This window comes from Antechinus flavipes, chromosome 1, assembly GCF_016432865.1.
Source record: "Antechinus flavipes isolate AdamAnt ecotype Samford, QLD, Australia chromosome 1, AdamAnt_v2, whole genome shotgun sequence".
Lineage (NCBI taxonomy): Eukaryota > Metazoa > Chordata > Mammalia > Dasyuromorphia > Dasyuridae > Antechinus > Antechinus flavipes.
The window spans coordinates 723,395,565-723,421,838 of NC_067398.1; the positions used below are offsets into that span (position 1 = coordinate 723,395,565).

Genomic DNA, 26,274 nt, shown 5'->3' on the forward strand with positions numbered 1-26,274 from the left:
CCCGGGAACTGAGGCAAACAGTGACTTGGCCAAGATGACTCAGATAGGAAATGTCGGAGGCCGGATTTGATCTTAGAAAGATGTTTCCCTGACTCTAGGGCCGGGGGTCTCACCCCTGCCCCACCCACTGCCCCTTCTTCCTTCAGTTCTGTGCATGTTCCATCTCCCCCAGAGGAATGTGTGTGTGTGTAGTAGACATAAGGTGAAGAACTTCCAAAAATATTTAAATTCCTCTTCTATATTTAGTTTCTCTAGGTCTCTGTGACCTGCATGAGTATGTTGAGTAGGAGCCAATATGTACTTGGATTTTAGATATATGTATTTAACCTCGAATGACGACATTTATCGCTGTTCAAGTTATCAGTGTTTAGACAACTAGTTGCCTGATGTGTGGTTCCTCCCGGAATTGGGCACGAATAACATCCAATTAAGGGGTGGGTGAGTGGGGGGAGACCTATCTCTTAATGTTCTCCAACTCATGATATAATCCTTTGTAACTAAAACCTATAAAAACTGTGTATGTTATCCCTTTGTTTAGCCCTTCTACCAAGAGCTCTCTTTCTCTTTCCCTCCTCGCGGTGGAGTTGCTCATTCTCATGAGAATTAATTAAACAAACAACTTTTCTGCTTTTTATTTCGAGAGTCTCTGAGTAGTCATTTTTGGACAGGATTTTCTATCCCTCACAAATATAACCCAGAGGGTGAGGGCTATCAGTATTATTTGGGGTCTAATAAATGTGTGAGGGGGGATCGAAGGCCTCTCCAGCTTTGGGAGATACACAGAAGGAATGTCCCAGCCTGAGGAGGCCTCCAGGGCTGGGGAGCGGCTAGAACGAACCCACGTCCCAGGGAGTCCCCGGACCCTTGGAAACGCGAGTGTGCGGGGAATGTCCTGGCGCCTCGGGCCTGCTCTCCCGTGCTGCAATAGTAACTGCCATGTATAAAGTGCCCACTATGTGCCAGGTCCTGTGCTGAGCCATTGACAGATATTAACTCATTTACTACTAATACTAATAACGACTGTTTATGGAGCACATCCTGTGAGCCAGGCCCTGGGCTAAGGGCTGCACAAGTACCTCATTTCACCTCACTGCACCCCCAGGAGTTAGATGCTATTATTACCCCATTTTACATCAGGGCAAACTGAGGCAATCAGAGGGGTTTCCCAGGCTCCCACAGGGAGCAGGTGCCTAAGGCTGCAGTGGGACTCGGGTCTCCCTGGCTCCAGGCCTGAGCTCCATGTTCTGTCCCACTGAGCTGCCCCTTCCAGGCCAGGCGTCCCTGGAACTCCTGACTCAGCCCTTGCCCTCCCCCCTTAGCTTGGCTCTCTCCCTTCCCAGCTCAGGGGTCAGACAACAATAGACTTGGGCAGGACCATGGAGAGCCCTGGGCCCCTCCCACAGCCCCCCCCCCATTCTCCCTGAGGCTGCACCAGATCCTGGACCTGGAGCCAGGAGCCCTCAGAGGGCCTGAGTCCGACCCCTCCTGCTCCAGAAGAGGCTCAGGGAGGTCCGGGATCTCAGCCAGTCACAGGGATCAGCTGGGACCCCCCCGGGGGTAAATGATGGTGATCAAAGGAGCCTGTGCTGAGAACTCCCTCTGGGGGATCAGTGTGGGAGCCAAAGGCCACAGCAGAGCTCTGTGAGCTCCTGGTCCCGGGTTCTAACGGCAAAGAGGCCCAGGGAGGGGATTCAGCCTCAAGGCCATGAAAAGGGGCTTAGGGAGCCCTGGCAAAGCAGGGGCAACGTGGCCTGTCCTTGTACATTATTCCCATCGATGCAGGGATCTGGGGTCGAGATACGGGCAGCCCTGAGCCCTCGGGAGTCCCGGTTTCCTTCTGTTTTAGGAGCTGGGATCACGGGGGAGGCAGCGCCCGGAAAGTCGTTCCCTGCCAGGGAGGAGGATGGGCCCTGATGAGACGCACCCCAGATGCTGGTTCTGAGCCCTTGCCTGCTGGGCCTTCTCTGTGGGGAAGGAAAGGAACAGCTGCCCTGCTGCCCGTCCCCCGGGGCGTCGTGTGCTCCCCTTTATAGCCAGAATGGCCGTGGTCTCCTCACTGTTCTGGATGGGCCGCAATGGTCCCCTCAGAACCCGGAGGTTCAGTCCCACCTCGTCTTTCCCAGAAATTCATCCCAACATCCCCAGCTAAAAGGGGGGCCTGAGGAGGGTCAGAGTGAAAGGGAACAAAGTCCTGGGCAGTTCCAGGAGTTCCCTGCCAGAGGGGGAGGGCTGCCTGAAGTCTCCTTGCCCAAAGGGCTCCCAGCAGGATCCCGGATTAATCCTCCTGGAAACAAAGTCCTTCAAAACCACTGGTCTCTGCCACAGCTTCTTTATTCACAAAATGTCCCGGGCAATGTTCGCTTGCTTGTGTGTGTGTGAGTGTGTGAGTGTTAAATGAAGCTCCCCTTGTTCCCCCAATTTCCTCTGCTGGGAGCACTTTGGGGAGACCCTACTTCACAATGAAGCTTTGGTTTAACATTTTTTCCCTGAGATTTGCTCCACAGTGGGAAGAATGAGCCCCTGAGAGGACCCTGACCTCCCCTGGGGAGGGGCAAGTTCCCCGAAGAGCCAAAAGTGGATCTTCCATGGGAAAGGTCTCAGATTGGACAGGGACAGTCAGGGGACAGGAGGCAAGTTCAAATCTGGCCTCAGGCACTTACTGGAATCACTTTGTGGCCCAAGGCAAGTCCTTCACCTTATTCACTTCAGTTACTTCATCAATCAAAGGAGGTGCAGGGGGAGCTGCAAAGCCCTCTAGGAAAACCTCAACATGGGGTCACTGAAGATTAGGCCTGACTAAAATGCCTGAACCTTGTCGGGCCCATTTCCAAGATGCAGAGAAGGAAGGGACCAAACCAGCATCACAAGGTCTCTGAGGTCCCTGCCAGGTCTGGCTATAGGATCCTTTATCTTCTTATAGACAATCAAGTTGGGAAGATGGCCTGGGATCCAGTAGGCAAAGGCATATATACCAAAGTATTTCATGTTTGGTTCTCTTCATGTTTCTCCCACAGCTCTGACTGGTTTTCACTGCCAGGAGCAGCATCCCTTCCCCCAGGACTGAACGGATCTCTTGAACTGGAATCACCGAGCAAAGGGGCCCCATCTCCTCCAACTGGGTCCCTCTCCCTCAGACTGGAGGGCTGAAAGATGGAGCTATAAGCTCTGGTCCAAAGGGTTTCTGACTGCATGAACTCTGCCTGGGAACGTATCTAAAGGCAGTGGTTGGGAGTAGGAAGGGAATTAGCTTCTGGGTAAAATCTCAGGATTGCTCTGCTCCATATTGTATAAAGGCAGAGGAGTCATTCTAATCTCCTGGGAGTCGTTTCTCATCTGTAAAGTGGAGATTTCATGAAAGAGTTCCTCCAAATGTCTCTGGGACTTCATAACTCATTGCTCCCAATGCCCAGAGTACAAAGGTGTATCTGTAGATCCTGTGATTTCTGCCTTCTCAGGTAGGGAAGATGGACCTGCAGGTGTCTCTGTTCTAGTGGTTGGAGAGTGGAAATCTGTCATCAAAATCCTGGACTGAGGAACCTCTGAGGTTCCTTTCATCTCTAACTGATGGATGTGATAATCCTCCATAAAGAGTGAGACCCACCAGCAGAGGAAAACTATGAGCACTGGACTTTCTAGAATGATACTTCCAAATGGATGACAGTGTGTCCTGAGCATGAGACCTGGCTCACACGGACCCTGGTTCAGGGACCTGGATGAGCAGCAAGGCTACAATTTTAGTTTTCATGGAAATTCTCATCTCTAAAGGATTTAGTAAATCTTGTGTCCTACAATAGAATATTTCTGGAAGTTTCTTCATCACAGGTGATTGACTGAATTCAGGTCACAAAACTATTTTCCTACAAAAGGCCCATCTGGGATGTAGTCTGATGTGGAATAAGGGAAAGTGAGGTCAAAATATAATTTCGCACTTATGATTTCCCCTGGACGCAGGGACTCAGCTGGAGATGCCGCAGGCAGTCTGGTCCCCGGAATTCTTCTGAGACTGAGACTTCTCTGTGGAAAATGGAATAAGAGGAATGGAGCCCATCATTATCTAAAAATAAATGTACCGGGAGACAGAAAGTATATAACGGTCACTCATCTCGCACCATTGTCCTTGTCTTGCACATGGACCTGGCTAATGTCCCTCTGTTTCCTCCAGTGTGACCTGGAGATCAGAGCCCGGGCTGCTGTAGAGATGGGTCGTGGCTGGTGCAGAAAAGTCCCTCCTCAGTCCCTGACTCAAGCAGCTGACTCGGCCGTAGCATGAGCAGTCGCTCCACTTCCTCAGAGTTAAAGCTCTGGTTACTGTTCAGGGGGATGTGGCCCTGCATTGTGAGAAGCATTTCTCACCTCCTTCCTTACCTTGCTGTGTCTCTGTTACTGCAGCTTCCAGGCTCTGGGCAGATTTGCTTTGAAGACCTTCAACACATGGATTACATCCCTGGAGATGTGGAGATTGGCTTCTTTCTCCCCCTATCCTTACCTGAAGTGAGCAACACAACAGGAGCAGCGCAATTTCAGAGTCCTCCTTACAAGGCTTGTAGAGCTTATAGGTGAGTGTCTCTCTATGTGCCTGTGCTCATTTTCACTGGGAGGATGCAGGAAAAGTCCTCATTGCTCAGTCTGAGTCGGGGCGCTCCCCCTCTCCCTGTCTCTTACTGTCTGTATCTTCTTGGCAGCTTTCATTCTGTCTCCTTAATGTCAGAGCTGAAGAAAGAAAACCCCTCTCCCCTCCTTTCCCTTCCCATTCCCCATCAAACAGGCCGTGCCCAGGCTTCTCCCTCCCTACCAGGCTCAGTCTCTTGTCTCCCTCCCCTCCCGGCCATCCTGACCTCATGTAAATAGTGAAGGGATAATGGCCAGAAGCAGCAGAAGTACTTGGGCGCTGCTGCCTTTCTACCCTAGGTCAGAGTCATTGCTGAGTGTACAGTACCTGAGCAAGAGGAAATCTGCCCCGTTCCCAGGAAGGGAAGCTGTGTCTCCTCCCCAGCTTTGCCTATCTGACAACAAGAGAGCAGCCTTTGTTAGGAAGCAATGGGACCCCTTCTTCAGGAAATTTTGGGTTGGGGATAATTGTACTCTTCCCATCTCATTTATGAGCGGGAAATACGATCTTATGTTTACTCATTCCTGTGGGTAAGTGAATTTATCATTAGTTTCTTTTTTTTTGTACGAAGCAATGTGATAACAAAAGTCAGTGTATCCCAGCTTAGGGAATCTCAAAGGTACTGAGTACATTAGGACTGATGGAGCCTGAAACTGAGGGCTGGGAAATTTGACTTTATTTGGGAAAGACAGAATGGTGCAGGATTGAGCACTAGCAAGTTCTCAGACTTGCAAATGGCTTTAGGAAATGCCTGTTCCCTCTCAGTGATGTCTGGAGAATTCTGTTTTCTCCAGGGGGTGTGAGAGGGGCTGCTGTTACTTTCTCAAGCTAACTCTTCCTTAACTGCATGAACCAGGGACAGGTGGGCGTGTTTACTTTCTGGGATTTTGACAAGGCATCCTGACCTTCCTGCTCCTGCAAAGGTCTTAGTTTTATGGTTTGTCACTATCAACTCTCTTTGCAAAACCCTCCTTTACATGGCAGGATCTCAGTATATAGCCATGTGACACTCAAATATAACCTTTTGTAAGTCTGGGCTGTAGTAAAAAAAATTCAGTTTCCTCCACCGATTTTTAGATCATTTTCCTCCATCACATCAGAGAAGCTGATCGGCTATTTACTCTGCCCTCTGCTTGTTGAAGACACACCATGAGTTTCACTGAATGGTTCTCTGGCAGATAAGAATTCTTTTCTGAAACTTGTTGTAGCCTTGTGTCATTATTGAATCCCTCTGGATTCTTTTTTGATTTGAATTTTTCTTTGTGCTTAACAAATAAAAATTCTCTATGAATCAACAGTCACAAATTATAAATATTTTATAACAATTGTGTATATTTTTGTCTAAGAAACAAGGCCATTAAATGATATGAATTATTCGTTATTCTTTTAATGCTTCAGTATGCTTGTTTTTATTCTATTTGTTGTTCATCATCTAGGAAAAGTGGGAAGTTTGACCTAAAGGGAGAAGTTTCACCAACCATTTTGAAACATTAAATAACAATCCTGTCCTAAATCAAATGCCCTTTTATGTTTTATGAATTATTTGATTTTTACCTTGAGAACTGCACTCCATGCAGAAGGTAAGGCCTCCATATTGTCAGCACTGATGATAATTTGATGCAAATTGAATATAAGTCACAGTACTTTATTTCTTCCTTCCATCATACTCTAAAGCTTCTAGAGTCAACAGCTATCCATGTCTTCTTGTGGAATGAGTGAATGCCTCAAGCAAACAGAGTTACCTGAGGACAGAAAGCCAATAGTCCTCACATTACAAATTACAAAAAGAAAAGAATATTGGAACAATGTGTATGGATAGAGGCTAGATTGAATTCAAATGGAAGGTGCTAAACAGCTATTATAATCCTTCGTTTTGACTAAATGTTGGGAAAGTCCCTCTTCTGAAATGAATTATTTGTGAAGGTTGTATTAATATTTTTTAACATTTACCATTAATTCACCAGAACTATTGAAAACAATTACCAGCAACTCTTCATGCCTTCCTTCACTCTGCATGAGATTCGCAAGAATCCCAAACTGTTGCCCAACATTTCCCTGGGATACCATATGTATTACTCCTATTCCATGGAAGAAAGGACCTTGGAGAGCTACCTGTGGTGGCTGTCTGGAACAGACCAGATCATCCCTAATTATAACTGCAGAGAGAGAGGAAAGGTTGTGGCTGTCATTGGAGGAGCCACGTCAGCTCTCTCTGTTCAGATGGGGACCCTGTTTGACCTCTACCATTTACCCCAGGTGAATAGATAGTCTCTGCTTCTGTACAACCTAGTAGTCAGAGCAATAGTACTGGAAGTAAATGTAGCAGGAGCAGCAGCAGTAAAATAAAATGCATCTCTGTATACTCTTAAAAATTAAAAAATTGTTTTACATATGCATTTCTTTTGATCTTCACAATAAACTCATAATGAAGATATTCTTCTAACTCCCCTTTACAGTGGAGAGTACTGTGAATGAGAAAACTTAAATTGTTATCATGCAGCTAATGATTGACTGTGAAATTAATTAATTTAGGTCTTCTTAGAACAGTTTAACTCTCTAATGACTGAACAAAGCCGCTGTTTTCATCCTCAAGGAAATTGAATAACTCCTGCAATATCAACCCTATTGTAAGACAAGAAGCCAGTTAGTTTTCAGCCCAAGAAAGTATCTGAAAGCAAAACTAGTTATATTTGCCCATTATACAGATAACTTCAATAATGATTGGAAAATTTAAAGTGTTTACTCAACACTACACAATTCACTGGTGGAAGAAAACTGATTAGATCTTACCATTCTTGACTTTAAGTTGAATGATCTTTCAGGCTTTTACATCTTATTCTATGAGCTTCATTTTTCATAATCATAACATAATTAGTCCAGAGATTATTGAGATGAGAATTATTTATAAAAGGAAACTGAGCAGGAGCGCTGATGTATATGGCGCTTGTTTTGGGGAGCACTGGGGAGCCTGTTCCCACAGCTGCCCTAAGAACTCCATAAGTACATTTACAAATGTATAAGAGTTTGAAAACATTCCTGACATTGTTCTCAAAGAGGAACCTAACAATTAATGGGCACAGAAGGAAGGCAGAAACATACGGTGCAAGGTGTGACATTTCAGAAAGCACCTCATCTTTTCAAAACTGAAAAGAGACCTCTCTGAACACTGCAATTTAAGCCGGCTGCTTAGTGAACTTTGTCACTGATCCATCGGAGGAGTGACTGCTTTGTGAGTTCAGAAGCAAGAAGAAAATTAGGGATGATTTCATGGAAGAGAAACAATGAGAATTTAGATTGTATCATTGAAAGGAAATGGAGGTCAGTTTTGAATATGGAACTATGCTATAAAAAGGTGAAGGACTGGAAGCCTCTCTCCATTTATATCCACATTTCTTATTTTAAAGATTGATTGAACCTAAGATTATTTAACTACAATTTAACATTATTTATCTATAATTTGTTTAATATTCAATATTTCAGATTCTATATGTAAGGCCTTTGGAGAAAAACCAATTGGGATCTTTGATGTCTCACTCACATTGAAACTATAAATACTCCTGACCATATACTTGGAGAATAGTAAAAACAAAAATTTACAGGCTCAAAGAGCATAGGAATTAACTCGAGATGTCCTTGTGGAAACATGACTGAACTCTCTAATTGAGGGAATCATGAGAAAGAGTTCATCTAGCATCTTTGTTGCCAGATAATAAAACAGAAGGAAGTCTGGTCTAGAGTTCCATATGGGATTATTTTCCTTTGATTCTGATCAGAGAGAACATGGCAGGATAAGTTGAATAAGTCTCCTTGGTCAATCAGGCAGCTTCTTTCCTACTGTGATGTGTAGGTATATATCTAACCCTCAGATCTGAAACACTATTTGTCATAGATGATTTGAATTTTCTTTTTTTTTTATTTTTTTTAAATTTTTATTTAATAATTACTTTATATTGACACTCGTTTCTGTTCCAATTTTTTTCCCTCCCTCCCTCCACCCCCTCCCCTAGATGGCAAGCAGTCCTTTATATGTTGGATATGTTGCAGTATATCCTAGATACAATATATGTTTGCAGAACTGAACAGTTCTCTTGTTGCATAGGGAGGATTGGATTCAGAAGGTATAAATAACCCGGGAAGAAAAACAAAAATGCAGATAGTTCACATTCGTTTCCCAGTATTCTTTCTTTGGGTGTAGCTGCTTTTGTCCGTCATTGATCAATTGAAACTCAGGTCTCTTTGTCAAAGAAATCCCCTTCCATCAAAATATGTCCTCATACAATATCGTTGTCGAAGTGTATAATGATCTCCTGGTTCTGCTCATTTCACTTAGCATCAGTTCATGTAAGTCTCGCCAGTCCTCTCTGTATTCATCCTGCTGGTCATTTCTTACAGAACAATAATATTCCATAACATTCATATACCATAATTTACCCAGCCATTCTCCAATTGATGGGCATCCATTCATTTTCCAGTTTCTAGCCACTACAAACAGGGCTGCTACAAACATTTTGGCACATACAGGTCCCTTTCCCTTCTTTAGTATTTCTTTGGGATATAAGCCCAATAGAAACACTGCTGGATCAAAGGGTATGCACAATTTGATAATTTTTTGGGCATAATTCCAGATTGCTCTCCAGAATGGTTGGATTCGTTCACAACTCCACCAACAATGCATTAGTGTCCCAGTTTTCCCGCATCCCCTCCAACATTCATCATTATTTTTTCCTGTCATCTTAGCCAATCTGACAGGTGTGTAGTGGTATCTCAGAGTTGTCTTAATTTGCATTTCTCTGATCAAAAATGATTTGGAACACTCTTGATGATTTGAATTTTCATCAGCTTCTAATGAAGTCCATGAATATCTGTTTTTTGTCAATGAGGTAAATGTTCTTGCCAAAGATTATGGTCATGGTTAACAAATTTGGGGGCAGATGTTTTGATGTTTCATAGAGAATAAACAATACATTTCAAGAGATAAATGGAGAGACTTTCAGAGGGAAATTGTCATCTATGATAAACTTTACAATAAAATTTAAAACTTTCTTCTAACAATAAATATGCCAGTTTGAATGAGTATATTTTACTTTAGCTCTCTCAGCAGCAGCGTGCACCTGCTCATCCATATTTTTTTCTCATCCAGATTACTTATGGTCCATTTAGTCCCAGTCTTGCTGACAAAGTACAGTTTCCTTCCCTCTATCAGATGGCCCTCAAATCCTCTTCTCTTCACCGAGCAATTGCCCACTTATTGGTCTATTTTCAATGGAACTGGATAGGCCTGATTATCTTTGATGATATGAGAGGTGAGGAATTTCTCAGGGAAATGAGAGAGGAAATGAAAAAGAATAGAGTTTGCGTGTCATTTACAGAGAAGATCCCTCTCAGTGACAGAAAAAATAGGAAGACCGCTGAGGCCTTCAAGTCCAGGATCCTAATTTCAGAAGTCAAAGTCATTATCATCCATCCTGACACAGATTCATTTACAATTATGGGAAACTTACCAGGATTTTTATTTCCAACTAAGAAGGTGTGGATTGTCACATTTCATTCAGACACTACAACAAGAGCCTTGTACCATTATGGTTTTACTTTCCATGCTTCTCTCTTCTTTGCACACTTGATTAGTCCAATACCTGGGTTTGAGAGTTTTCTCTGGAATTTTATATCTCCTTTAAATATGAGGAAAAGTCTTCTTAAAGCATATAGGCCATCACCTTTGAAATGCTCAGATCAACCAGATATCCCAGAGCAAGATTTATATTTACCAAATGCCTCCATGAAACATTTACCTTTTTACCCTGTGGAAATGCCAACATCTACCTTGAGTTACAATATCTACAATGCTTTTTATGCTGTGGCATGGGCTCTCCATGAAATAGTGATGAAAAGATCCCTGGCAAATGAAGAATCTGCATTGCCTCATCCATGGCAGGTAACATGGAAAGTGGGGTGCCTTTTTAGTGATGATTTTTTGAGTATCTATTTTAACAAGAAGTGGGACATGGGAGACATTGAAGACTTTTCAATTTCTAAAATGATTCTGATTGTATATTCCTCAATGATTTCATTGTTGGTTTCCAATATTTGTCAAATTGCATGTAAAACTAAAATTAAACTTCTTTCCTAGAGTCTTAGAGATGTAAATAAGCTTACATTTTATATTTCCAATTCAGTTCTGGACTTTTTTATCATAAATATTTGAAGACCCTTTATTTCATTGGGAGCTCTTTTTTTTCCTGAAGGACTGAACTGAGGTTTTCTGGGTAGGTGATTCTTAGTTGTAAGCCAGATCTTTTTTTGCAAATTTATCCTATTCCAAGCACTCTGATCTTTCAATTAAGAAAGTGAGGGCTCTTTTGTCATCCTGACTGTAGCTCCAACATATAGATATGCTTCTTTCTGCATCCTTGCACTATTTGCTCCTTTACTTTAGAGAGCTAGAATTGGGCTAAAATATGCCTGGTGATTTCCTCTGAGGATCTTTTTCAGTAGATCTGTGGCTTGTTTCATACTCTATTTTACCTTCATTTTCTAGAATATAGGAGAAATTTAGTTGATATTTTTTGAAAGATAGAATCCCTGTTCTTTTTCATTGTAGAACTCATGTAGTCTCATAATGTTAAATGCTCTCTTCTATCTGTTTTCCAGTTCAGCATTTTCTATTGGGATATTGCATATTGTTTTCTATTCTTTTTCCTTTTGGCTTTTTCTTTTATTTCTCAAGGTGTCATTAAGTTCTACCTTCTTAGTTCTAATTTTTAAGGAGATATTCTCCTCAGTGTTCCTCTGTATTTCCTGTTCAATTTATCCAATTCTGATTTTTAAGGCATTTTTCTCCTCTAATGTCTTTTTCTGATTTCTTTTACATCTCTCTCATTTCTCTTCACAATTCTGTCTGTACCTCCCTTTTGAAAAATTTTAATTCTTCTTTGACTTTAGACCAATTCTTACTTATGTTGCAGATTTAGTTGATAAAGGAGTTTTGACTTTGTTATTTTCTTCTTAGTGTGGATTTTTCATCTTTCTGTTCATCACAATATTTTTCTATGATCAGAACCATTTTCTGTTGTTTACCAATTTCCCCAGGCTATTATTTGACTTTATCTATTTACTAGAGTAGTGCCCTGTTTCCAGGGTAAAAGAGCCAATGGCCCAAACTTCAGGAGTTTGTACAGCTATTTTTTAGAGATTCTTCAAGAGAGCTGGATATTTCACTTCTTCCAAGGTTGTCTGATCTTAGAAGAAATGTGTTTATTAATGTCCTGGCTTCTATTCTGTTCTGTGAGTTACCACAAGCACTTTTTCCTGCCCTGCAGCTGTGAGGAGATCCATATTCCGATGTTTCTAAATGTTGTCATGTGCTAGTTCTCTTCCTCACTCTCAAACTGTGAGCCAGGAAGGTGCGCTCGATCTGGGTACTGGCAAAGCAACTGAGTTCTGGCCCAGTGCTTTAAAAGAGACCCTTGTAATACCTTCTGACAAGCTCTTCAACCTCTTACCATGTGTGGTCCCAGCACCCCTGCAATGGCTGCCACGGCTACTGTTTCTTGGAGTGTTGTGTATTCAGTGGTTGCTGAATTGAGCTCCTGCTTTACACCAAGTGCCTTTAAGGTCACACAAATGGTTTGATAGTTAATCCTGGAGATGGGAGAAAACCACTTCAGATTATCAAGGATGGGAGCGCCACCGTCTGGCCTGAACATCAGAACAATCGCTTCCAAGGCAGGAGGGAGGGCAGAACAGGAGAGGTTTAGTCAGAGGCATCCATCAGGAGGCTGTTGCAATAATCCGGGTGTGAAGTCATGAGGATGTTCCAGGAGCAGAGAAGAGGAGGGAAACATATTAGAGAGACCTTGTCAATAAATAAAATAAAGGGGGTAAGAAACAATGAGGACTTGAGTGTGAAACTGAAACTACAAACCTAGGAGATGCAGGCAACCCTGCGGGTGTCAAAGGGTCATTTCCATGTCCCAGAAGAAATTCAGATTTGATCCCACCTGAAAATAAGAGCACAGAACTCCATAAATTCTCGTGTACAATAGCCTTTCCTTCACGTACCTCTCACTGATTGAGCATTTCTCCTCTTTTTCAGCTTCACTCCTACCTGAAGAATATCCAGTTTGAGAATATTGTTGGTGAGCAAGTGTTTGTGGATGAGAACAGACGCACAGAGGCTCACTATGCCCTTATGAACTATATATACTTCAATTATTATAATGGTCATGTTCTCTACGTGGGGGACTTTATCCCAGAAGCTCAGCTCGGTCAAGATTTTACAATTTGTGCAAATGTCATAGTGTGGGACGCATGGAGTTCAAAGGTCAGACACATTGTTAATGTTACTTTATGCTCCTAAACAGCAGAAGAATCCTTGACTTATGTGGTGTACTCTCCATTACTGACAGGTGCAGCTGGGTGGGAAAATGCATAGACTGTAAGGTCTGGTTCTGTTTCACTTGTCATAAATTCATGCATGTTTCCCCTGTTTTCTCTGTAGCAATCCTCTTTATCATTTTTACGGCATTATAATGCTTTATTATATTTATATACGCCTACATAGGTATATTGTTAAACAGAGAAATTTTGTTGCATATATATACATATATATGTAAATTTATATCTATGTATTCACATAGATATCTATAAATATAATACCATTTCATATTCCCATTTTTTGCCATTTCCAAAGCAGGCATGAACATATTTTAATTTGTCTTTCTTTTCGACTTATATAGGAAAGAATGAAAAAACCTTTAGCTTGTATGCAGCACAATATAGAGGATTCAATATATAACAAACTTTCCATTTCACATTGCTTACTTTTTCCCTAAAAAATGTATCTGTGTATCTATCTGTGTGTGTGAGTATGTTTGTGTGTGTGTGTGTGTGTGTGTGTGTGTGTGTAAAACAAAAGTATCCATGTTCTATCTCTTTTTGGAGGTAAATTGTTTATACTTGCATCTTGCATCTGTCCATTGTGATTGAGTTTAGAAGTGATAGCACACAAAATGAATTAGACTTCAAAAATGTTCTTGGAAAACCATCGCTGTTACTGTGAACAGTATTTTCCTAGTTCAACTCATTTTACTTTTTGTTATTTCATACAATTTTTACCCTGTCTTTCAAAAATCAACCAGTTCATCATGTCTAATAGCACATCACTATTCTCTCACTATATATACACCACCTCTTGTTTAGTCAAAGTGAATAGAGCACTGATCCTGGAGCCAGGGGGACTTGAGTTTACATCCAGTCTGAGTCATTGAACTGCCTAGATGTTAGACCCTGAGCAAGTCACTTAATCCCAATTTACACACACACACACACACACAAACACACACACACACACACACACACACACACACACACACACACACACACAACCAAGACCAAAGTCTATTAGAATTATGATCTGTCATCTCATTGTTGAAATGAAACAAGTCCATCCCAGATGACCATCATATATGTTCGCCGGGTTCTATTCATTAGTATTAATATTACCTTTTTATCTCTGGTACTCCTCAGTAAGAGTTTGTTTTCTTCCTTATCTCTTTAAATTGTATCTAGTTTTGGTTTCACTTGATCTAGCAGCAGGATCATTATTCCTGCTTTTATTTTTATTTCAGATGTAGAATAATATATTCTGTTCTACTGCTTACCTTTAATCTGTATGTATATTTTTGCTTCGCATTTGTTTGTTGCAAACAATATATTGAAGATTCTGGCCTTTAATCCATTCTGCTCTCTTCTTTTCTGGGAGTTCTTATCAAATTCATATTCGCATTTAAGATTACTAACTCCCTCTTTCCCAGCAATTGATGTTTTTCCCATTATACTTTTCTCTCTCCTTTCACCCTTTCCTTCCTCACCAGTGTTTTGCTTCTGATCCTCACATCCTGCAATATGCCCTCCCTCTTTTCAGTCACTTCCCATTTTCTTTATCACTTTCCTTTCTACTTCTGGCTTTCCTTCTAATAACTTTCTTTTTTTTTCTTTCCCAGTCCCATTTCTACTTCTATGGACAGTGAAAAAAGTTTCAGTATGTAATAAAATATGTAGGATTTTCCCTCTGTGAGTCCAAACCCAGGAGATTAAGAGTCCACAAATGCTCATACTTCTCCCTTCTTTCCCTATATTGTGATAGGCCATGTGTGCCTCTTTGAATGATGTCATTTACTCATTTTACTTCCCCTTTTTCTTTTCCCATTGCAATTGTTTTCCACCTTTAATTTCTTTTTTATATCATCACATTGATGTTAACTTATTCCTACACCTTGTGCCTAACATTCTTGCACATACATGTCCCTTTCCCTTCTTTAAAATTTCTTTGGGATATAAGTTCAGTCCTAACACTGCTGGGTCAAAAGGTATGCACAGTTTGAAAGCTTTTTGAGCATAATTCCTAATTGCTCTCCAGAATGGCTGGATGTATCCACAATTCCACCAACAATATATCAGTGTCCCAGTTTTGCCCTCCAACATTCCGCATTATCTTTCCCTGTCATCCTAGCCAATCTGACAGGTGTGTGGTGGTATATCAGAGTTGTCTTAATTTGCATTTCTCTGATGAATAATGACTTGGAACATCTTTTCATATGGCTAGTTTCAATTTCTTCATCTGAGAATTGTCTGTTCATATCCTTTGACCATTTATCAATTGGAGAATGGCTTGATTAATAAATTATAGTCATATAAAAATAAAATTATTATATATTAGAGTCAATTCCCTATATATATTTTGGAAATGAGGCCTTTATCAGAACTTTTGACTATAAAAATGTTTTCCCTGTTTATTGCTTCCCTTCTAATCTTATCTGCATTAGTTTTGTTTGTACAAAAACTTTTCAATTTGATATAATCAAATTTTCTATTTTATGATCAATAATGATTTCTAGTTCTTCTTTGGTCATAAATTCCTTCCTCTTCCACAAGTCTGAGAAGTAAACTATCCTATGCTCTTCCAATTTCTTTATAATCTCATTCTTTATACCTAGGTCATAAACCTATTTTTATTTTAATTTGGTGTATGGTTTTACGTGTGGGACAATGCCTAGTTTCTGCCATATTAATTTCCAAATTTCCCAGCAATTTTTGTCAAACAGTGAGTTCTTATCCCAAAAGCTGGGGTCTTTGGATCTGTCAAACACTAGATTATTAAAGTTACTGGCTATTTTGTCCTTTGAACCTAACCTATTCCATTGGTCAATGAGTCTATTTCCTAACCAATACCAAATGGTTTTGGTAACCGCTGCTTTATGGTATAATTTTAGATGTGGTACAGCTACGCCACCTTCATTTATTTTTTTTAATTCCCTTGAAATTCTTGACCTTTTGTTTTTCTTTATGAACTTTGTTGTTATTTTTTCTAGGTCATTAAAATAGCTTTTTTGGAAGTCTAATTGGCATAGTGCTAAATAAATAGATTAGTTTAGGTAGTACTGTCATCTTCAAAATATTTGCTCGCCCAATCCAAGAGCATTTAATATTTTTCCAATTGGTTAGATCTGACTTTATTTGTGTGGAAAGAGTTTTGTACTTTTACTCATATAGTTTCTGATTTTCCCTTGGCAGATATATTCCTAAATATTTTATACTGTCAGTAGTTACTTTAAATGGAATTTCTCTTTGTGACTCTAACTGTTGAATTTTTTTTTAGTAATATATAAGAATGCTGAGGATTTATGTGGGTTTATTTTGTATCCTGCAACTTGCTAAAGGTGTGGATTATTGGTAATAGCTTTTTAGTAGAATCTCTGGGATTCTCTAAGTATACTATCATATCATCAGCAAAGAGTGATAGTTTGGTTTCCTCATTACCTACTCTAATTACATTAATCTCTTTCTCAGCTCTTATGGCCAAAGCTAGCATTTCTAATACAATGTTGAATAGTAATAGTGATAGTGGGCAACCTTTTTTCACTCCTGATCTTTTTAGGAATGGTTGCAGTTTATCCCCATTACATATGATGCTTACTGATAAATAGTTGCTACTGATTATTTTAAGGAAAAGTCCATTTATTCCTATACTCTCAAGTGAATGGATGTTGGATTTTATGAAATGCTTTTTCTGCATCTATTGAGAGGATCATATGGTTTTTGATAATTTGGATATTAATATGGCGAATTATCCTGATAGTTTTTTTTTAATATTGAACCAACCCTGCATTCCTGGTATAAATCCTACTTGATCATGGTATACTATCCTGGAGATGATTTTCTGTAGTCTTTTTGCTAATATCTTATTTAAGATTTTAGCATCAATATTCATTATTGAGATTGGCCTATAATTTTCTTGCTCTGTTTTCAACCTACCTGGTTTAGGTATCAGTATCATGTCTGTGTCAGAAAAGGAATTTGGTAGGACTACTTCATTCCCTATTTTTTTCAAATAGTTTATATAGCAGTGAGGCTAATTGTTCTTTAAATGTTTGGTAGAATTCACATGTAAATCCATCTGGTCCTGGGGATTTTTTCTTAGGGAGATGATTAATAGCTTTTTCTAATTCTTTTTCTGAAATGGGACTATTGAACCAATTTACTTCCTCCTCTGTTAATCTGGGAAGCCAATATTTTTGGAAGTAGTCATCCATTTCACTTAGATTATCAAATTTATTGGCATAAAGTTGGGCAAAGTAACTCCTCATTATTGCTCTAATTTCTTCTTCATTGGTGGAAAGTTTCCCCTTTTCGTTTTTTAGAATAACAATTTGATTTTCCTCTTTCTTTTTTTCTAATCTGATTTGCCATAAGCTTATCAATTTTATTGGTTTTTTCACAAAAAACAATTCTTAGTTTTATTTATTAATTCAATAGTTTTTTTTTTACTTTCAATATTATTAATTTCTCCTTTTAATTTTAGAATTTCAACCTTAGTATTTGATTGGGGTTTTTTTTTTATTTAGTCTTTTTCTAGCTTTTGAAGTTGCAAGCACAGTTCATTGAGCTTCTCTTTCTCTATTTTATTCAAGTAAGCCTCTAAAGATATAAAATTTCCCCTTATCACTGCTTTGGCCACATCCCACAAATTTTGGTATGATGTCTCATCATTGTCATTATCTTGGGTGAAATTGTTAATTGTGTTTATAATTTGCTGTTTCACCCAATCATTCTTTAAGATGAGATTATTTAGTTTCCAATTGCTTTTTGGTCTATTTACCCCTAACATTTTACTGAATGTAGTTTTTATTGCATCGTGATCTGAAAAGAAAGCATTTACTATTTCTGCCTTCCTGCATTTAATTTTGAGATCTTTATGTCCTAATATATGGTCAATTTTTGTATGGGTTCCATGAACTGCTGAGAAGAAAGTACACTCCTTTCTGTCACCATTCAGTTTTCTTCAAAGATCTATCATATCTAACCCGACTCTATTTACCACTTTAATTTCTTTCTTATTTGTTTTGTGGATTGATTCTTAGTAGTACAGTAGGTTGCCACCCTACTATCGCCAGATTATGCTTTTTTTTCTTGCCTCCCTTACCCCCTTCCCTAGTATTAATCTTAAGATCCGACTTGCGTCACACAGCGCTCCCTCTTTAAGATCCCTCCCTCCTCTTTTTGAATGCCTGCCCCTTTCTTGAACCCTTCCCTTATTACTCATTTTCCTTTTCCCTTTTCCTCTACCACTTTTTAATGAGATGAGAGAAGATTCTCTGTAATCCAAATATGTCAGTTATTTCCTCTTTGAGCCAACTCTGATGACAGTAAGATTCACAAAATTTTCCTCCCCCTCACTAAATTCCCTCAGATATGATAGGTTTCCTTTGCCTCATCATCACATGTAGTTTCCCTCTTTTTATCTCCCCTTTTCCCTTTTTCTGACACTATCCCCTTTCCATTTCTACTTCCCTTTTTTATGTTATATCAGTAAAAACAAATGATACATGTGATTTTTATGTATATCCACAACAGAACCACAGTGCTCAACAGTTCCTTTTAACTTTTTCTACTTCTCTTGAATCCTATGGTTGGAGATCAATTTTTTTTTGTTTAAATCTGGTTTTTTTTCTTAGAAACAAATGGAATTCCTCTGTTTTATTAAATGTCCATCTTCTTCCATGGCAAAATATGCTCAGTTTAGGTGGGTAGTTTATTTTTGGCTGCATTCCAAGTTCTTTTGCCTTTCAGAATATCAGATTCCTGGCCCTTCAATCCTTTAATGTGGAGGCAGCCAGATCTTGAGTGACCCTTATTGTGGCACCTCGGTATTTGAATTGTTTTTTCCTGGCTGCTTGTAATATTTTTTCTTTAGTCTGAAAATTCTGAAATTTGGCCACAATATTCCTTGCAGTTTTTTTATTTTAGGGCCTTTTTCAGAAGGTGTTCAATGAATTCTTCCAATGCCTATTTTACCTTCCAGTTCTATCACTCCTGGGCAGTTCCCTTTGATGATTTCCTGTAAAATAATATTTAGGCTCTTTTTTTCATCATAATTTTCGGGCAGTCCAATGATCCTCAAGTTATCTCTCCTAGATCTATTTTCTAGGTTTGTTGTTTTCCCAAGTAAATATTTGATATTTTTTCCCAATCTTTCATTTTTTTTATTTTTCTTGACTGATTCTTGATGTCTCAATGAATCAGTCATTTCTACTTGTTCAGTTCTGGTTCTTAGTGAGTTATTTTCTTCATTAGCTTTTTTTACTTCTTTTTATAGATGTCCAATTGAGTTTTTAAATGAGTTGTTTTGCTCTATGGAACTTTTTCCCATTTCACTAATTTTTTTTTTAGTGAGTTATTTTCTATTTCCAATTCACAATTTCGGTTTCCCTGAACTTCTTGGGAATCACATTTCAGGAAATTGTTTCTCTCTTGTATAGCTTCTTCTTTTTTTTTTTAAATAACTTTTTATTGACAGAACCCATGCCAGGGTATTTTTTTACAGCATTATCCCTTGTAATCACTTCTGTTTCAATTTTTCCCTCCCCCCCTCCACCGCCTCCCCCAGATGGCGAGCAGTCCTTTACATGTTGAATAGGTTGCAGTATATCCTACATACAATATATGTGTGCAGAACCGAACAGTTTTCTTGTTGCACAGGGAGAATTGGATTCAGAAGGTATAAATAACCCGGGAAGAAAAACAAAAATGCAAGCACTTTATATTCATTTCCCAGTGTTCTTTCTTTGGGTGTAGCTGCTTCTGTCCATCCTTGATCAATTGAAACTGAATTAGCTGTATTTATTGAAGAGATCCACTTCCATCAGAATACATCCTCAAACAGTATTGTTGTTGAGGTATATAATAATCTCCTGCGTCTGCTCAATTCACTTAGTATCAGCTCATGTAAATCTCACCAGCCCTTTCTGTACTCATCCTGCTGGTCATTCCTTACAGAACAATAATATTCCATAAAGTTCATATACCACAATTTACTCAACCATTCTCCAATTGATGGACATCCATTAATTTTCCAGGTTCTAACCACTCTTGTATAGCTTCTCTTTCCTTTCCCCATTTTTCTTCTAGTTATCTTTTAAAGTTTTTAATAGTCTCTTCTAGGAGAGCCTTTTGTGATGGGAACCAACAATTGTCTTGGGACTGTCTGCTATTAGTCTCTTCAGGGTTGAAAAGCTGCTCACTTTTGGCATAGAAGCTATCAATTGTCCTTTTGATTTTTTTTACTTATTTTTTAAAGCCTGTAGGGTCTGCTTTCAGGGGCAGGAAGTTACCAGCTTCCTCTGCAGAGCAGTGATAGGTGTATGGATGGGTAGCTGTCCTGCCAACCGGCTACAAAGAGCAGCGAGGTACTGGAGTGCTCTGGGAAAGAGTTCCCCACCCAGAAATAACTCAGGACCACTGAGCTGGGAAAGTGCTCTGCAAAGAACCCCCGTGGTGTGGGATAACAACTGCCCTGGGGCTAGATGCTGAGCAGTGAGATTTTCACTACCCCAAGCTAAAGCCCACCCTGGGGCTGTGGGTATGAGGGGCTGAGCAATGAATAGCCTTGCAGGGACCAGAAGTGTCACTGCCCAGGGAAGCACAATTGGCTGTGAAAGTTCTATTGCCCCAGCCCGAGCCCCCACTGTGCAGATTAGAGGCTGCCCTGGGCTGTGCCCCCTGCCTTGCAGATTTGTAACTGCCCCCGCAAAAGCCCCATACTGCTGGATGTGGCTGCATGGTTGTGTTACGGGTCTGCCTGAGTCATTTCTGGTTTTGGGTACTTCTAGCCAGATCTTGTTAGGTTCTGGCATTTTTTAGAGTACCCTCTGTAATAGGCTTTAATTTCTCTGCCAGTTTACTGCTTTGTAATCAAGGAAGAGCAGTTAGCCTATAGCAGAGTCATCTCTATAACTTCTATAGCCACAGAAATCACCCCCACCCCTGGTCTGCTCAGGATGCTAATCTCTCCCTGCCTGTGCTGGTCTGTTCCTGGCCCCTCAGGAACCTTTCCTGCTGATCTTCCAGATTATCTTCGGCTGGTAAATTGTGTGCTTCTAATCTTCATGAATTTTAGCAGTCAAGCACTGTTTTTGAGGCTGAATTTAATATTTGGTTGTGAGGGGATGAGAGGGACTTAGAAAGTCACGTGTGCCTTCTCCAACATCTTGGCTTCACCCCCATTACAATATACCTTAAGCTGAAAAATTACATTCCAAATATTTCTGAGTTCGGTCACTCCAAAATCCCATCAGGCACTTGAACTACCAAAAGTGTTATTTTTGCTTTTACATTGAGGACACCAATTCCTTCCATTTCTCTTTCATCACTTATTACTGAAGAAAACTGTTCCAGTACAATAGTGCATAATACTGGTGTTAATGGACATCCTTGTTTAAACCTTGATCTTCTTAGGAATACTTCTAAGAAATCAAAATTCATATTGCCTTGGAATTGCACTTGCAGTACAATGACCCTGCCCAAGGAGAAGCTTCAGGGACTTGCTGAGATATCTCCCAAATCTATGACTGAGCCTGGGGAAGTCAACTTCTCTGTAATTAGCCAATACATGGACTATCTTATCTTATCTATCATGGACTATCTTATCCAGGGTGTGAAATACTTTTGTGTGAAGGTTCTGTAGGAGAAGGTCTGTCACTGAGTGTTGCAGAAGAGTGGGTGACAAATGGAAAGAATAAGTTGGAAAGAATGTGATCATTCATATACACTCCTAATTATGTACCTATGGAGGTGGTTATCAAAACCAGAATGTCAAAAAAACAGCTGTGTTTTCTTCACAAACATAAATAGCTGTCAGTTAAAAATGTTTATTCCAGTCTCCTGTCACTGTCTTAGGTCCCCTCTGCCGTATGTAGTGCCAGTTGTCCTGCTGGATTCAGGAAGTTGCCTATGGAGGGGAAGCCTCCTTGTTGCTTTAGTTGCTCCCCATGCTCAGAAGGAGAAATCTCCAATTATATAGGTGAGTTACTGCAAGGAACTCACATCTCATGGCCCCTGCTAGTAAAAAAAAAAACAAAAAACAAAAAACTAAGAGCATGTTCTTTTTCTCAATTTTAAAGAAATGTCGTGGCCTCTGTAAATAATTATATGAGCCTGAGAAAGAGCAGAAGCTAGAAACTTTTCCAATAAAATAAAGAATGAAAACAAGATTCCTATTATCACCACTATTATGAATCTTTGTACTAGAAATGTTACTTTTAACAATAAAAGACCAAAGTGAAATTAAAGTAATTCATGTATGCAATGAAAAATACTAGTATCACTCTTTGCAGGAGATATGGTATGTTTACAGAATCCTTGAAAATGAACTAAAACTACTTGAAACAATGAACATTTTCAAGACAATTGGTGGATAGAAAACAAACCCACATATATCACTGCCATTTGTATGTTATCAACAAAGTGCCAGGCATGAGAAATAGAAAGAGAAATCCCAAGTAAGTGTAAACAAGACAAAATATGTGGAAGCCTCCTTGCCAAGAAAAAGTCAAGAACTGTATAAACACAATGACATGACAAAATTTTCCTGCTGCACAATGAGAAAGATAATATATAGGAAGAATTTATTCATCATCTTATTTCTTTGATGAACTGCAATCACTTGCCCTTTTACTCCAAGATAGTGTGTCATGGATATACACAAAGGTAAAGATTAAAAACAATATATACAAGTGTCTATATATGTATATATATATACATATATATATATATGTAAAAGTAGAAGTGTCCATATTTATGTATGCACATATGTGTAAATATATATGTTTATAGATTAGGGAGTAAGACATGTCTTTGCAAGAAATAGAAAGGGAGAAACAGAGAGATATTGAGAGACAAAGGCAGAGATAGAAATAAAAAGAAATGAATAGACAGGAATAGAAACAAAAATACTGAAATGGAGAAGGCAAAAGTAAAGAAAGTTACCTAATGGGGGAGTTGTATTCCATACATTAGAGACTGCAGACTTTTCTCTAACTTATGGGTCTGGTTACAGCAGAAAATTTCCCCAACACTGACCAAGAGCTGAAAACTAGCAGGATCTTTCAAAGATCGTGGTTCATGTCCCATAAGAAACCCAGAGCCATTAGCTGACTCTGTAAGCTCCATAGGAGCCATCCAAATGCTATTATCCCTTTCTACTGATGATCCAATTTTGTCTTTCCCTATTTCATTGTTCTAATGCTCTATGGTATTGAACAATATAGAAACAAAAAGGTCAGACATAGTGAGGAATGCTAACCAAATTGGCCTTTTCCCTCTGACATTTTAATCAACACAGTTGAAAGCAGGGATAGCCCTGGGATTGAACTTGTGTTTTGACTATTAGAGGGAACTCCTGCAGCAGGATCAATCTCTACTAAGAAGGTCAGGTATTTAGCTGGGCCTTGTTTTCTGGGAGATACCAAAACCATTGTGGAGCAGAGTGACTTCCACAGTATTAAAAGTGCATCTGCCCCTTCATGGCCATCACCTGTTTTCATCACACTGCACATGGAGTGACATCAGATAATTAATCGGCTCAGGAGGTCAAGAAATGAGACATGGGATAAGGAAATCACCATGTGGGTCACAGGGTTTGAGGAGTCAACACTCCATCCCAAGCTCCAAGCAGAATGGATGCTGCCATGGCTTATTCAATAGCATTGCATTTCCGCCTGGCTTTACATGGTTTTGAATCTAAGAGGGAAGGCAAAAGAGGAAACCAGAGAACAGGCTGCTTCTATGAGAAGATCCTCCAATTTGTACAAAATTTATATGATCCCTTAATCTCATCTGCTGCCTTAGTGGGGCACACATGGTTCTCTCCCCTGCAATGAGGGTAAACTTTTGATTTAGTGATGAGAAGGATGAGGATGATGGTGATAAAATTATAAGAACCATGTAAATTGAGGCTCCATTTTGTACTACATATGTTCTCTCTCATTTGATGCTCATAATAACCTTATAAAGATGGTGTAATTATTATCCTTATTTCTCTGAAAGGAAAACAAAGACAGACTCAAGGATATTATTTGCCCAGAGTCACATAACAATTTTTTTTCCTGAGGCAGGATGTAAACTCTGACTTCAAGTCCTATTCGCATTCAAGTAGCCATTTACTTCCTGATAGAGCACAGTCAAATTGAAACAGTTGATGGTAATTTGTGACATAGCTAGCATGTCTCTTCGGGTTTTCACTGCAGATGTGACAGGGGCAATAAAAGATTTGTGAAGATTACAGAGAAGGAGGGAGAATCGATGAGGAGGAAAAAATAATTTTTAGGCATCAGAGAGACTGCTGATAGCAAGTATGGCTCTAGTGGGTCATTGAAGCATTCTAGATGCTAAATTCAGGTCTCATGGATTTGAAAGCTAGAGTTAAAATAAGGTCAATCCAATATTCCAAAATTGTAGTGAAAAAACCCAATTGAGGATTCAAAGAGAATTTTTCTTTAAACTAATTGATAAAATGAAGGATATTGAACATATCCTGGAAAGGCTTCATTTCTCTTGGGATGAATAAAAGGAACACTTTTAAAACAAAAGAAACAAGTTTTCTATGAAAAACTTGCCATTATTTAATAAGTCATTAATCAGTCAATCAATAGTCATCTAGTGTGAGAAGAACTTGGTCATAAATAAAGGATTAGAGTGATAAAAAGGAAGTGAATCCTTCATTCAGGGAAATTCTATTCCAACAGAGGAGACAAGAATACACACATTCTCTTTATCTACCAAGGGAATGTTTAAAATTCATATAAATTGGTTGCGGAAAGGTGTAAACTAGAAGCTGGAAAGAATGAGGAAGTATTGAGACAGGCAGCTCTTCAACTTGAGTTGTTGCCCAACACAACACAGAAGGAATCTGGATATTTGATACGAAAGGGCTCCACTGTCTAAGCTTATTGTCTTAAGTGATTAGGTTAAGAAGAAAAGGTGACATTACTTACATAAAAGGAGTAAAGAGAACTTGAACCAAAGCCAACAGTGATCAAGGGCATGAATAGATTTGATCTGGCCAGTGTACTGTACCAAGTGACTTACCAGTGACTATGTCATCCAGTAAAGAGAGAATGGGGTTTTGCATCCTGTGGAAGCAGAAGGAATTGCTGCAATTCTCCTGACTATTTCCTACTGTGGGAATGAAGAGAAATATTTTCATCTATATGTTAAGTCCTTGTTTGTCTCCTGCAGATGCTGAGCAGTGTAAGAAGTGCCCAGAGGATGAGTATCCCAATGAGCAGAGAGATCACTGCCTCCCCAAGACTGTGACCTTCCTGGATATGAATGAACCCTGGGGGACGGCAGTGACAGTTGTAGCTGTTTCACTCTCATTGCTCACGGCCCTGGTTCTGTGGGTCTTTGTGAAGTTCCAAGACACTCCCATAGTCCAAGCCAATAACAGGAACCTCAGCTACCTGCTCCTCACCTCCCTTTCCTCCTGCTTCCTCTGCTCCTTGCTCTTCGTGGGCCGTCCTACCACTGCTTCCTGCCTTCTCCGACAAACAGTCTTTGCAGTTGTGTTCACGGTGGCTGTTTCCTGCATTTTGGCCAAAACCATCATAGTGGTCCTGGCTTTCAGGGTGACAGGGCCAGGGAGCAGGATGCGGATGTTCCTTCATCCCAGAGTGCCCTACTGTGTGGTTCTCATCTGCTCCGGAATCCAAGGGCTTTTCTGTACCATCTGGTTGGGGACCCATCCCCCCTTTCCAGAGGCAGACACAAGCTCTGAATCCAGGCACATCATCCTCACATGTAACGAGGGCTCCGCCTTTGCATTTTACTGTGTCCTGGGCTACATGGGCTTTCTGGCCCTGGGCAGCTTCACCATAGCCTTCCTGGCCAGGAACCTGCCCGATGCCTTCAACGAAGCCAAGTACATCACATTCAGCATGCTGGTGTTTTGCAGCGTCTGGGTCTCTTTCCTCCCCACGTATCAGAGCTCCAAAGGGAAAACTGTGATGATCGTGGAGATCTTCTCCATCTTGGCCTCCAGTGCCGGGTTACTGGGCTGCATTTTTATTCCCAAATGTTTTGCAATTCTCCTGATATTGTGGGAAAATAGCACAAAACAGAACAAGAATCAAAGGAGTTCCAGGAGCAAGAATTCTTCTTTTTTTAATGTGATATCTTTATTTTCCCCTTTCCATTTAAAACAATATTTTAAAAAAGGTTTGCCTTCCACATAATCTCCTTCTTCCCCATCCCCAGAACCACTGAGATACCACATGTGTAGTTACACAAAATATTTATAGAAATGCCGTGTTTAGAAATATACATGCATCATT

The 26,274-nt window shown here is 39.9% G+C and overlaps 2 protein-coding genes across 2 annotated transcripts in view; both read left to right on the forward strand.

The window, feature by feature from the left end:
• The window catches only part of LOC127548967 (vomeronasal type-2 receptor 26-like), a 31,726-nt gene extending 27,456 nt beyond the window's left edge, over positions 1-4,270 (forward strand). Inside the window, exon 6 of the mRNA XM_051976665.1 lies at positions 4,163-4,270. Coding sequence (XP_051832625.1) covers positions 4,163-4,270 — 108 coding nt within the window. The remainder of the gene's footprint in view (positions 1-4,162) is intronic.
• A 161-nt stretch (positions 4,271-4,431) lies between these two features.
• LOC127548976 (vomeronasal type-2 receptor 26-like) lies at positions 4,432-26,274 on the forward strand. Its single transcript, XM_051976675.1, has 5 exons — positions 4,432-4,556; positions 6,574-6,865; positions 12,702-12,791; positions 21,842-21,965; positions 25,181-26,274. The coding sequence occupies exons 1-5, from the start codon at positions 4,432-4,434 to the stop codon at positions 26,173-26,175; spliced, it is 1,626 nt and encodes a 541-aa protein (XP_051832635.1). The 3' UTR covers positions 26,176-26,274.

Excerpts from the sequence above, each read along its gene's own strand:
- LOC127548976 (XM_051976675.1), top strand. The coding sequence starts at position 4,432 with ATGGATTACATCCCTGGAGATGTGGAGATTGGCTTCTTTCTCCCCCTA. Across the intron at positions 6,866-12,701 it reads ACCTCTACCATTTACCCCAG|CTTCACTCCTACCTGAAGAA; the intron begins GTGAATAGATAG and ends CCTCTTTTTCAG. Across the intron at positions 12,792-21,841 it reads GACGCACAGAGGCTCACTAT|GTCCCCTCTGCCGTATGTAG; the intron begins GCCCTTATGAAC and ends TCACTGTCTTAG.